The 14522-nt window shown below is 37.4% G+C and overlaps 1 protein-coding gene across 3 annotated transcripts in view; it reads left to right on the top strand.

The window, feature by feature from the left end:
- NECTIN3 (nectin cell adhesion molecule 3) overlaps positions 1 to 14522 on the top strand; it is a 138214-nt gene that overhangs the window by 84484 nt on the left and 39208 nt on the right. The window contains exons 6-7 of one of the 3 annotated variants that reach the window (XM_054713989.1): positions 5166 to 5304; positions 7687 to 7771. In XM_054713989.1, the coding sequence (XP_054569964.1) occupies positions 5166 to 5304; positions 7687 to 7771 (224 nt within the window). Of the gene's footprint in view, positions 1 to 5165; positions 5305 to 7686; positions 7772 to 14522 lie in introns of those variants that run through there. The other 2 variants (XR_008555590.1, XM_054713988.1) reach the window with 2 other exon arrangements.

Raw genomic sequence — 14522 nt, 5'->3', positions numbered from 1 at the left:
TGTTTGCTTTTTGTTTGTTTGTTTCTTTGTTGGTTGACTCATCACAGTTTATTAGATAGCCATGGTTTTACTTCACATTGTAACTGATAAAGTTTGTGTATTAAGAGTGACATATTTGCATTGACAGTTTTTTTGTTGTTGTTACTTGTAACTATGTTATTGGATTATCTTCAGTCTGCCAATTCTTTACTCTTAGCTAATTCTAGGTAAGTTATTAGTTCACTCAGATGAGCTCTCATACATCACAATTTGGCACAGGATGCTGGCTGTGCTCAGAGGGAATAATTAAGTGAAGGGTAACTGTCTACTTGATTTCATTCTGTAATTCCACACATGACAAGATATGAATCCCTGTGTGACAGGAGAACACCTGACACGTGGACCAATTGGAACTACCAGTGCCCAAGAATACTAGAACAATTATTTTTATTAAATGCCCTCTCTCCTATTTTACTGCTAAAACAAAATATATGAACTAGTTAGAAATTGTTATATTCAAACAATAGCTGTATGAAACTTCTTTCCCCTTTAGTATTAATAACTGCTACCATATTCTTTAAGGTCAACTTTTTATCTAAGGGTAGATAAGTGATAATCTCTACACTTCATTGGAAAATATATTAATGGATTTTTGTGGCCCCACTTAGGGGATTTTGGGCTGTATTATGATGACAGGAACTATGTAAAACTCATCCTTGCTGTCCTAGCACTTAGCATAAGACCTGACACAGATTACTATAGGTAATTTGTTGGATGAGTAACTGAGACTGACCTGACTCAACTAGAGGACTTTTATTAAAAAGTAATAAGATAAATATTTGGCTGGATATAGATATTTAGATGTCATATTGAAAAGATAAGTATTAAAAGAGGCTATTGAAAAATAAAAGGGTGGGATTATTTATGTACAAAAAAATGGCAATACAGTGATATGTACTATGGAAGCAAATAAAAGGTGGGAAGATAAGTTTGTAGGTATCACATTGACCTGTGAATCATGATGGTATCACTGAAGTGTTTTTTTTTTTTTTAAATATATTTTATTGAGTTTTTTACAGAGAGGAAGGGAGAGGGACAGAGAGCTAGAAACATCAATGAGAGAGAAACATCGACCAGCTGCCTCCTGCACACCCCGCACTGGGGATGTGCCTGCAACCAACGTACATGCCCTTGACCGGAATCGAACCCAGGACCCCTCAGTCTGCAGACCGACGCTCTATCCACTGAGCCAAACCAGTTTCAGCGGTATCGCTGAAGTTTTGATGAAAGGAATCAAGAGGGAAAAAGGAATAAAACTTAAATGTCTCATTTAATTGTTAGGACTGGGTATTGGAATGTACCAGTAAGTGTGAAAGGGGGCTTTTAAATGTTTTTAGAAAATTGCTGTAAACATGTATTTCCATGTATAGAATAGTATTTTTAAAAATATTGTCATGCCTCAGTTTCAGATGTAAGGTAAGCATGTGTTTGAATAGCTTTCACATATTTTATTTGTAATAAAGAAAAATATTAGTTTGTTATTTACAATGTATTTTTTGCAAAAAGTAATGAAAGTTATTTCTTACTAGTTTTTTTCAGTCTGATTTGTAACTGATTTTTGAACATTTTTCTCATAAGACATATGCATGATATCCAATTATGAGTGGTATACTTAAGTTGTTTTGGGGAAAGCTATATTTTTGGTTTTGGAAGTGAGTTCTCAATGTATATGGGTTAATATAACTGCTGTGAGGACAGGAAACTTGTTTTGAGAGATACATGCACTAGTCCTTTAATACTAAAAATTTTGATGTTCTCTTTGCTGCTGCTTGTAAGCACAGGCTCAGATTTAGTAGATCATCTCCCTAAGTGATGGTAATGTTACTTCATGTCAGTAAACTCGCTTAATGTTTTTAAAGTCCACATTTTTGTACAGTTGGTTACTTAATTATTTTCTCAATGTAGTCCTTTTTGTTGAATATAGAGTCTATACAGGTTATGTGGGCAGGGATATGAGGGAGGCAGAGCTGGGGCTAAATTCTAAATTTTCATCAAAATTCTTTGACTTGAATGCAAATATTTCAGTTCTTTGCACTTCATACTACTGTTCATCATCTGTTAATGCCCTTAAATATATTCTTATTTTGTCAGAAGAATCAAAAATGGAAATATGAAACATACCCCATATATGTGTTTAACAATCAATTTACCTATATAGAGCAGATTATCTAATTGGTAAAGAGAAAGCTTTTATTCCAGTTGTGCTGCTCAGTACTTTCTAGCCTTCTCTGATCCTCAGAAGAGGTGTGCAAACAAGAGAGGATAAATATGAATAAATAGTGTATGGAACCAGGTGAAATAAATACACCCAAATTAAGATAAAAGGAAGTTTCATGGTATACAGTCAACCCTCAGTTAAAGAATCCAAGAGCTATAAATTATAAGACTAATTGGACAGGTCTACTACCTTAAGTAGACCATACTTCAGATGTTTAGAAAATTGTATCTTTCTTGGATTTTAGAATTACTTCAGGATATTAAAAATAGTATATATTCAGAGTCAGGAATTAATTTAGGTTGTAAAAAGTCTGATTATGTTTTAGTACTTACGAAGCACTAACAAATTTAATATTGCTAAGACTAAATGAAAGCCTTTTTTTAATGTGTGAGGTTTGATGAATTTATAATCTGTGCATTCAGAATCTTTGGACTAATTACATAAAACAATAACTTGAGTTTTTCAAACAATTTCAGAAGTATTACTATAAATATAGTATTAACTTTGACATTATCAGCAAAACAAAACTCATTTAAATTCTGTATACTTGGGCAAAAAATCATAGGGCTGCTTTTTCCCTTAGCAAAAGAGAAATTTTGAATAAGATTCTAAAGGGAAACCTTTAGAATAACTAGTGTGAAATAGGTAACAAGCATACTTGACAAATTGAGATTTTTAAAATTTGTGCTAATGCTGTTAAAGACTGAATACAAAGCTATAATTTCATGGTGGGAAACGTGATAGTGTAGAATAGATTACCCCTAAGTCATCCCAAATCTCTCACCTTTGCAAGAGCAGAGTAATATTTAACTGGCCTAGGTTTCAAATCTTTTTCTCATCTAGCGCTTATTCAAATGGAGATATAGTAGGTTGTAGAGAAATGAGCAACAAAAGGAAGATAATCCAGGCATGTAGTAAATGTGGGTAACATCCTGAATGACAGCCAGTTATATTATTTAAAACTAGAGGCCTGGTGCACCAATCTGGACATGCCCTGGAGCCCTCCAGAGGTCCCTCTGGTCAAAGCGAAGGCGGTGCCGGCAGCCAGTGTAAGGAAGTCTCATTCTTCCACAAATCTTCGTGCATCGGGCCTCTAGTATAGGATAATTGTATATTTTACTATTGTTAGATTATATTCAATGTTTAGAAGGTTATTGAAATGGGTTACTTGGGACTCATTGGTGTAAGATTTTTATTCTAGAATGAAGTTAATAAAGTGACCAATTAAACCCAGAATTTTTTTAGTTCAATAAAGAAGTTTTTACAATTGGAAAGAAAGCATTCTTTTTAGCAATCTAAAGCACCACATGACTCACATTTTAATAAAAAACAGTTGGAAAATATTTCTAAATATTTATATGGATTACTATGGTAAGTAGGTGAAACATATTTCAAAATTGTTAGTGTTTTAATTCCATTTGAATTTGCCATATCTGGATCCCAAAAGTAATTTCAATTATTTAAGATTATTTGTGAATGTCAGTTTAAAAACTAAGAGCTCTTCATTACCAATTAGGGGATCCAGAAAGAACATCTACATTAGATGCTGCAAAAAACCATTCTCTCCCAACAAGGACATATAAGGATAGAGGCTTCTATCTTACTCCAACCTCGCTTTATTTTATTCTGTATTCTTTACTACTTATGGATTCAATGGCCTTGGGCAGAATATTTAACTTTGGAACTGCAGTTTCTGCATTTATAAAATGTTAAATATCATATTAGTTAGATAAAACAAAATATGCATATTGAAGGTACTTTGTAACAAAATTTAGTTGTTGAATTTAATGTGCCTAAAATTGTCAATGATACACATTAAGGATTGGTGATGTCACCTTCATAATACTTATATTTGAAAATATATAGTTATAGTAATTTTAGTAATGTTTCTTATTTGGGAGTTAATTAAATAGGGTGACTTGATTTTTAAGAATTATGTGAAATTCTAACTGCTAAATACTATGTTTTAAAAGTCACAAGTTTGTGGTGAAGGCTGGGAAAGAAAAATTGGTATTCAGAAATGTTACAGTGTATCTGTAGTCAGGATATAGGGATGAATTTTCATTTAATTTTGTAATAGAGATACTATCTTAAGTTTACTTTCTATTAATGTGCATGAATCAAGGGAAATTATAATACTACTATTTAATAATACTTCTATTTTAAAACGTTTTAAGTTTTACAATATGACTTTTTGCCTATTTTAAATAAGTGGGATTTTTTGTTGTTGATGTTTTGCCCCTTCTTGAAGGTTTTTGGTTCTTTTAATAGGATATCTTTATATTTATATAGAATAAAGATGGTGCCCGGCCAGCGTGGCTCGGTGGATAGAGTGTCGACCTATGGACTGAAGGGTCCCAGGTTCGATTCCAGTCAAGGGCACATGCCTGGGTTATGGACTCGATCCCCAGGAGGGGGATGTGCAGGAGGCAGCCGATCAATGATTCTCACTCATCATTGATGTTTCTATCTCTCTTCCTCTCCCTCTCTGAAATCAATAAACATATTTAAAAAAATAAAGATGGTAAATGTCTATATTGTTGGTTAATAATACTGAATTTTTTTTTTAGCACCTTTCAAAGTCAGAGCTTACAAATTTTCATCCTTTTCTCCTCCAGATATTTTTTCCCCATAGAGAATAGATGCCCTTGTTGAGATCTGACTGACTTGAGTTCTTTTCATAACTCATGCAAAGCAAAGCTGGAGTGCTAAGGTGATAGATAACCTTGAGAGCAAGAAGGGTGTTAGTATAATGCTACAAAAGCAGTGAATCAAGTTTGGGATCCTCTGAGCTTGCTGTTGAATGACATACTTCAATCACATAGTCCTTGCACATTGTAGAAATTAGGATATGCAAATTTAAGAACTCTAAAATTGTTTGAAAAGCTGAATTTTTATTACTTTGCAGATGTTCCGTTTAAGCCCACCTCTTCCATAGCCATAGCTGGAGCTGTAATTGGAGCTGTCCTTGCCCTTCTCATCATTGCTGTCTTTGTGACTGTGCTGCTGACTCCTCGAAAAAAGAGACCATCCTATCTTGACAAAGTGTAGGTAACTTTTTTGCCTGTGTTCAACTGTGAATATTCAGTATGTGTCAGTATTTACTTTTATAGCTACTCATATGGAAAGTGACAGGGATAAAAGTACATAAAGGTATTGTTAGATCTTTGTGTGAGGACCAGGGTTTCATCAGAATGTCTCACATTACATCTCAGTAAATAAACTGTCAAGGGGCTGCTGGAGACAAGTATATTAGACATCTTTTTCATCTACACTACATTAGACACCTTTCCACGTAGTAACATAATAGCTCTCTATGTTGTCCTGCCTTCTGAATAAAAATGTAGCTCTTAATGAAGTAGTTGAAAGACAGATAATAAAAAAAAAACCTTAGAAGTTTAATTGCTTCTTTAGATTATATATGCTTGTCTTATGTATAAACATGATTTAACTTTCAACTGACAGTAGTTATTAAACACATCAAATTTTAAAACTTTTATCCTTAAAGAATTTTGCTTTTGGTGAATTATAAAATGGGCATTTTTTATTTAAAGGGAAAGCAGTGGTTTTGGCCTAATCATTGAGATAGTATTATAAAGCAGAAGTTGCACTTTGCTGTAGAATCAAAAGACTATGTCTCACCCAGCCAGTGTGGCACAGTGGTTGGGCATCAACCCATGAACCAAGAGGTCACAAATTTGCTCACCTGGTCAGATCACATGCCTGGGTTGTGGGCTTGATCCCAGTAGGGGGCGTCCAGGAGGCAGCAAATTGGTGTTTCTCTCTTGTTGATGTTTCTAACCCTGTCCCTATCCCTTCTTCCCTCTAAAATCAATGAAAACATTTATTTGAAATTAAAATACTAATGTTCCAATTTATGTAATTCCATCAACAGCTTTGTTGCTTCATTTGTGAAATGAGAATTACTTGTCCTACTTACCTCACCTGGTTATGATGAGAGAATAAGATAATTTTTATAGACTCTGAAGTTCTATACAGATGGCATTATTTCTTGTGTATTATTAGAGTTTTTGTATTAGGACATAGGCTGGCTCTCAAAGAATGGATTTCTTCTCTTTTTATAAATGTTTTGCATATGTCTCTAATCTGGCACAGTTACAGCACTGATCTTTTTGCTTTGAAGACACCTGAGAGTTAGTCTCCGCTTTATCATGATCAAATTAGTGGTATGAACATGAACAACCCACATGACCTCCATGAGCCTCAGTTTTCTCACCTAAATGACCTATGACATCTTGGAGCTATAAAGTTGCTGATATTTTTATTAGATGAAAGGAAGTAATTTAGATAAAAGGACCGTAAGATACTCTTTTAGTGCAATACCTGTAAGATGATTTTTATAATATTTCAAGTGACTAGGATGTGGTTAACTTCATCTTAGTTCCCAAATTATCTCAGGATTTTCTATAATTTCAAAAACAAAATTTACTAATAGACTAGTAAATTCATGTAACCATTGTATTTATTATTTGAATTCTGTTCATTTAAAATATGATGTCATGCCCTCATTGAGAAGTTTATTAGCCTGCAATTTGTAATTACTTTGGCCTCTATAGTTTTCATACTCTATTTTTTAATATAGGTGACATTCTTGTTTGATTTACTAATTATGAGTACTTAAAATTATTTACTTGTGATCTTTAAGAGTATGAGAATATATAAAAATTGTCTTCGAAAATGCAGAAAGCTACAAGATATATTTAATTTTATTGTAATTTAACAGTGTTTAAAATGAATGATAATATTGTGGTTGTTTTTTTTTAAAATAGATTAGGTCATTTTGGCCAAAAAAAAAAAAAAAATGACCTAAGGTCTCCTAAGGTCCCTTTGTTTATTACAGATTGCAAGATTTATAATGGTCTGTAGATTGAAAATATTAATTTGCATTATGAATATTCTAAGATGGCCATGCTTTTAAAAATTAGTTTTGGAAGTATTTCCAAATACAATCTAAACTTTTTTTCATTACCATTGTAAACTATAGTCTTTTAAATCACTTTTATGACACTTTAGGGGCAAGTACCTTCCATTACATACATGTTTTACAATCTTTAAAATGTTGGTAGGCATGTAGATATAAAAATATATAATACATAAATAAATTGGCCATGGGCTATATTGCTTGCTTAGTAATAATTTGAAGAATTGTTTCTATTTGAGTTTCTTTTTTAAATATGCAACTATTAGATTTATCTTAAACATTGAAACCTTTAAAACTAGTTTATTTTCCATCTATGATAGGTTAGTGGAAATATAAAAGCAAATTAAATATATAATGTACAGTGATATATAAATGTTAGTATGAGGAAAATATCCTCAAAAATTAAGAGAACCTTGATTGTTTTTTCCCTTCGCTTTTTTATTTTTGCTAAATGTGGCAGTCACAATTTTTAACCTTTTTAATGCAGGATTGACCTACCACCCACACATAAACCACCGCCTGTGTATGAAAAACGATCCCCCCCTTTGCCTCAAAAAGACCTTCTATATCAGGTAAGTGTTCATGAGTGCACTTAAAATAAAATGAAATAAAATAAAAAATACTAATCAGTATATATATCGTTTGTTTCAAAATATTATCTAGTCATGGTATATTAAACATTGCATTAATAATCCTATCTAATAAAAGAGTAATATGCAAATTGACCATCATTCCAACACACAAGATGGCTGCCCCCATGTGGTCAAAGATGGCTCTTCCCATGTGGACACAAGATGGCCAGCAGGGGAGGGCAGTTGGGAGGCACCAGTTGCAAGGGAGGGAGTTGGGGGTGATCAAGCATGCAGGGGAGGGAAGTTGGGGGAGACAGGGCCTGCAGGGAAGGGCAGTTGGGGGGGACCCAGGCCTGCAGGGGAGAGCAGTTGGGGGGACCAGGCCTGCAGGGGAGGGTAGTTAGGGGTGACCAGGCCTGCAGGAGAGGGCAGTTAGGGGCAAACAGGCTGGCAGGGGAGCAGTTAGGCAGCAACCAGGCTGACAGGGGAGTGGTTAGGGGGTGATCAGGCTGGCAGGCAGAAGTGGTTAGGGGCAATCAGGAAGACAGGCAGGCAAGCACTTGGGAGCCAACAGTCCTGGATTGTGAGAGGGATGTCCGGCTGCCCTACCAGGATCGGGCCTAAACAGGCAGTCAGACATCCCTTGAGGTGTCCCAGATTGGAGAGGGTGCAGTCTGGGCTGAGGGACGCACACCCCTGTGCAGGAATTTCATGCACCGGGCCTCTAGTCTATACATATAAAGAGCCAGGGTCCGTAACGTCCAAAATGACCGAAGGGATGACCAAATGCCAGGCTGTGCACAGCAGGTCAGGGTGGGCAAGCACTGGTGAGCGGGCTGAACTGCTGACCTCTCAGAGAGAGAGAGAGGCGGGGTTGATAAGCAGCCATCCCAGGCTGCTGGCGAGGCCCGGAGAGAGAGAGAGGTGCAAGAGCTGATCAGCCCTTGCCTCTCTCTCTCTCTCCGGGCCTCACCAGCAGCCGAACCTCTCTCTCTCTCTGAGAGGTCAGCAGTTCAGCCCACTCACCAGCAGCCTGGGGCAGCTGCTGATCAGCCCTTCCACTCTGATCAGGCCTGGAGATAGGCCTGGAGACACTGACTGGCATAGAAACTGACCAATCAGAACCAAATCTTGGGTGAACTGTGAGGAGCCAATAGTTGAATAGGAGGCAGAGCTTTTGATGTGACTGGCATAGAAACCGACCAATCAGAACCTAATCTGGGTGAACTGCGAAGGCAGAACCTAAGGTGGGGGCTGAGGAGGGGTTTTAAGGGCAACAGCTGTTTGGTATAAGGTGTAAGGAAGTGGTTCAATTTTTTAATGACGGGTTTGGCAGTATAGTACATATGGCTGGCTATCAGTCCAGATATAGGGATTATGTATTTTTGTCTGCCAAAAGCATCTCCTCCTGCTGAAAAAGGCTTTCTCCCCCCCCCCCCCCGCCACCATTTAAACAATCCTATTCTATATAATCTACCTGTAATAATAAAAGGGTAATATGCTAATTAGACTGGGTTGACCAGCCATCTTCTGGATGTTCGACTTCCTTCTGGACAAAGCCATGGTGGTGGGGGCTGAGGCAGAGGCTGTTAGGGGCAATCAGGCCAGCAGGAGAGGGCAGTTGGAGGCAACCACACCAGCAGGGGAGGGCAGTTGGGGCAAGATCAGGCCAGCAGGAGAGGGCAGTTGGGGTGATATCAGGCCTGCAGGGGAGGGCCATTGGGGGTGAGATCAGGCCAGCAGGGGAGAGCAGTTGGTGTGAGATCAGGCATGCAGGGGAGGGCAGTTGTGGGCAAGATCAGGCCAGCAGGGGAGGGTAATTAGGGGCGATCAGGCAGGCAGGCAGTGAGGTTAGGCACGATCAGGCAGGCAGGCAGTTGAGGGGTTAGGAGCCAGTAGTTCCAGATTGCGAGAGGGATGTCCGACTGCTGGTTTAGGCCCAATCCCTATGGGATCGGAGGGATCGGGCCAAAACCGGCAGTCGGACATCCCCTAAGGGGTCCCCGATTGGAGAAGGTGTAGGCTGGGCTGAGGGAATCCCCTCCCCCCTGTTCACGAATTTCATGCACTGGGCCACTAGTATATAATAATTTCTCTGAAACACTTAGGTGATCAAATTTTGTTTACAAATTGGTAAGAAAAAAAAGTAATGGCCACCGTAGCTAAGACAAATCAAAACTATATTAGAAGTACAATTTTTTACTAAAAGTATAGCTGAAGACATTGTTAATACAGTTTTATTGACATAGAGATTCATGATAAAATATGCATTTTATATAAAAATGTAAAAATTTTGAATATCTTTGGTAGGGTATCATAAAGAGCTTTTTCTCCATACGGTATGAATTTTGCTTCTTTTTCAGTATATTCAAGGTCTAAATTTTAGCTTTCTTTATTTAGCAACAATGGGTTTATATTCCAATTTAATAGCCTGGGTATGAATATTGAGCTCCCTATTACATTTATGATAATTTAAAAAATTTCTTTTAGATTTAGTTTACAGTAATTCACGTGAAAGTGTTGATTCAGTGCTTCTATTTTATTCTATCCCTAGATTAATATGCTCTACTTGGAAAAGTTCAAATCATCAGAATATTTGATTACTTTTATTCTTACCTTTAGTTTTTTTGTTTTGTTTGTTTGTTTTCCTCTATCAACCATGCATCCTGTTGGTGCCCTAACTCTAAATTGGGGCTTTATTATCTGTGGGAATGTTTTATAATACTTTATTCCTAAAGTATGCCTTGTATCTTCAACTTGAATAAGACAAATAACTTGCCCATCAATTACTAGTAATTTATTTAGCATGGTAGAAAAACTTCAAGGGAATACATCTGTTAAGGTATTTTTGGTTTCTGTTTCTTTGTTGACCATGTAGTCAGTGTACTGCCTCTGTAGTAGAGTTCCCTGGCAGTTGCACCCATGGACAATGGGCATCAGCTTTGTTATCTTACACACGTTGGGTATCCTAGGGGTGAATACATGCCATCTTTTCTGATCTTGTTTCCACATAAAGAATGTAGCCTCACATTTCTTTTGGCAAATAATCGAACTTAACAACTAGTGTGAAAGTAAACAAAATTTTTAGCTAGAGCTATTAACATCTACAAGAAGATAGCTGTCGTCCTCTCTCCACAAATCTAGCAAATGACCAAAGGATTTCTAGGTTCAATTTTGGGGATGTTGTTAATAAATTTTAGGACAATTTTAATTACATATATTTTTATTCTTGTCTATAAAATCAATTGATTTTATAACTTGTTATTAAATAATTTCAAATTAAATATTTATAAAAGCTTATGAATTGGAAAAAATCATTTGGCTCAGATCAAGTATCCTGGGTTTTAGTAAAGAAAATACAATTGTTATATATATAGACACTGCTAAATAAAGACAAAAGGAAGACTTTTTTAAAAAAACATTTGAGTTGGCTAAGGTACAAACTGCAGGTTTTAGTATCCTTGAAGTCAGAGAAGGCTTCCTGGATGGATCGATTTTAGACGTAGGAGTTTTTGAAGCATGTGTTAAAATTGTTGATTAGAGTAATTTCACGTGTAGTAAATTGGATAATCAAAAGCATAAACCGGGGTGGAAATGAAGAGTTCTCTGTTAAAGTAATGGAGATTTTAAGAAAGAAAATTGATTGGAGAGCACCTGCAATGGATAACAACATTGGGCTTTGGGAATCAGAGAGCATTTAGGAATATTGTGACTTTGTCCTCATCTATAAAATTAAGAAGATGAAAAACATAATTGTTTATTTTCCTCTTCTAGCTGTAAAACATTCTATAAAATATTACTAATGGTACACTAGTTCCTATCATTCCGCCTAGGAGAGTCAGAACTTGTGTTGGAGATGAAATAACTTAATACTATAAGCTTTTAAGAAAAATTTAGACTAAACTCATTATCATCAGCAAGATAATTTATGACTCATGCATTATGTCATATATTTACTGTATGTCTGTGATTTAATTAACGTTGTGATATCAAAATATAAATTACATAGAACTGTTTTCTGGTTACTAAGAAATCAATATGTAAGTGTGTAATTACTATCTAATTAGTTTCATGCCAGGATAGCATGTTGTAATAATAAATGTCTCCTAATGTTCCACTTCACTAGACAACGTGTCAACTTCAAACTAATTCCTACTTGAAGCCATTAGCCCTCAGCCTCAGAACTAGGCCTAGTGACCTAATAAGCCAGGCCATGCTGCCAAATGTTCTACCCATCAGTGCTTTTCTATCACTGAGAAACCACAGCAGGAAGCAGTTTCTCACTACCCACATTTGTCTGCCCTGCTTAACCATTGCTTTTGTGGTAATAGTACCAAATTCATCCCTGATGATTTTTGTTCCAAATATGTTAGTCAGGAGAAGGAGGCCTGATATTGTGAATAGTTCCTTGAGTGGGAATATTTCTGTATTGCTGAGATAATGCATGAAGGCGCGCGTAAGTATCCTATATAATAAAGATGTAATATGCAAAATGACCATCACTCCAACACACAAGATGGCTGCCCCCATGTGGACACAAGATGGCCGCCACAAGATGGCCAGCAGGGGAGGGCAGTTGAGAGGAATCAGGCTTGCAAGGGAGAGCAGTTGGAGGCAATCAGGCCTGCAGCGGAGGGCAGTTAGGGGTGACTGGGCCAGCAGAGGAGAGAAGTTGGGGGGGACCAGGCTTGAAGGGGAGGGCAGTTGGGGGGGACCAGGCCTGCAGGGGAAGACAGTTGGGGGAGGAGGAGCCAGGCCTGCAGAGGAAGGCAGTTGGGGGTACCAGGCCTGCAGGGGAGAGCAGTTAGGGGTGACCAGCCCTGCAGGGAAGGACAGTTAGGGGTGACCAGGCTGGCAGGGGAGCAGTTAGGCATCAGGCTGGCAGGGGAGTGGTTAGGGGGTGATCAGGCTGGCAGGCAGAAGCGGTTAGATGCAATAAGGCAGGCAGGCAGGCAAGCAGTTGGGAGCCAGCAGTCCTGGATTGTGAGAGGGATGTCCCAGATTGGAGAGGGTGCAGGCTGGCCTGAGGGACACACACCCCCCGCCTCCCCCATGCATGAATTTTGTGCACCGGGCCTCTAGTGAGGGAAATAAAAAGAAATGTCTTGCATGTAGTCAAAAAGTAATTAAAAAGTACCACCAGATTGTCAGGATTTTTTATGATAATTCTATAAAGGTGAAACTTCATTTAGGAAACAGATACTAACTCATGACATTAAAATGTACTTTACCTTTTTATTATGTTGTATTTTCTTAACATTATTTATTTAATAATTAAGTATATTCTTGGTACCAAAAAGATCAAATACTACAGAAATTTATAAACTGTGAAAGCTCTCCTTTATTTATCCATCCCCTAATAGATTATTTTCTTCCTCAGAGATTACCAGTGTGATCTCAGACTTTTTCCACAAATTTACTTTCATGCATATATCATTTATATTTAAATCTACAAATATTTTTTAAAAAATCATAAATGTAGTCATAGAATACATATTGTTCTAGAAATTGTTTTTCCCACTCTGTTACAGACCATTGTTTTTCAGAGTGGCCAATATTACCACCTTTATTAGAATCCTTTGGGTTATTGAAAATGAAGATTTTTAAAGATAATTTCAGGCTTACTAAATCAGAATCTCTGGGCTGGAGGCAGTGCACATTTTGCCTAGCACATCAGATGAATTTTAATGCACAGTCAAGCTTGAGATATATTGCTGCCTCTGTATCCATTTTAATGGCTGAAGTAGTATTCCATCATGTTGACATACCACAAATTACCTACCTATTTTCCTAGGTCGTTTCCAATATTTTTTTATAACTATAATTGTTGCAGTAAGGATGCTTCTATATACTTTATAGTACACATGTGTTCATAAAATATATGCAAAGAGTTGGTGTGATTTTTTTAACATGTAAATAGGTGCCATAATGCTGGCCAAACTAGCTATATCGATTTATATTCCCACTAGAGGCCTGGTGCACAAATTTGTGCATGGGTGGGGTGCCTAGGCCTGGTGGGTTATCGGGACCAATCGGGGCCAGGCCAATCGGGGCTGGGCTGATCAGGGCCTGCCGGCTTAGGGGAGGGATGAGAGGAGGGACCACGGGAGGTTGGCTGGCTGGCCAGGGGGAGGGACCGTGGAAGGTTGGCTGGCCACAGGAGGTTGGCTGTGGGAGTGCACTGACCACCAGGGGGCAGCTCCTGTGTTGAGCGTCTGCCCCTCTGGTGGTCAGTGTGCGTCATAGCGACTGTTCGACCAATTGTTCCAGTCATTAGGTCATAACGGTCGCTTAGGCTTTTATATATAGAGATAAATAGTGCAGTAGTCCCCCTTATCCATGGTTTCTGTTACCCAGGGTAAGCACATTCCAAAAATATTTAATGGAAAATTTCAGAAATAAACAATTCGTAAGTTTTAAATAGTGTGTCTTTCTGAGTATGGTGATGAAACCTCATCCTCCCCACCCCCCTTCACCTGGGACATGAATTATTTCTTTGTCCAATGTATCAACTCTCTATAAGCTACTCACCCATTAGTCACTTAGTAGCCATCTCAGTTATCAGATCAACTGTTGTCTTATCACAGTGCTTATGTTCAACTAGCTCTTATTGTACTTAATAATTACAATATATTGTTATAATTATTTTATTATAGTTATTGTTGTTAACATCTTACTGTGCCTAATTTATAAAGTAAACTTTATCATAGATATGCATGTATAGGAAAAATATATAGTATGTATAGGTTGT

Source organism: Eptesicus fuscus, chromosome 3, assembly GCF_027574615.1.
Source record: "Eptesicus fuscus isolate TK198812 chromosome 3, DD_ASM_mEF_20220401, whole genome shotgun sequence".
NCBI classification, from domain to species: Eukaryota; Metazoa; Chordata; class Mammalia; order Chiroptera; family Vespertilionidae; genus Eptesicus; species Eptesicus fuscus.
The sequence above is the reverse complement of the archived record's forward strand: the minus strand, read 5'-3'. Positions and strand labels throughout refer to the sequence as shown.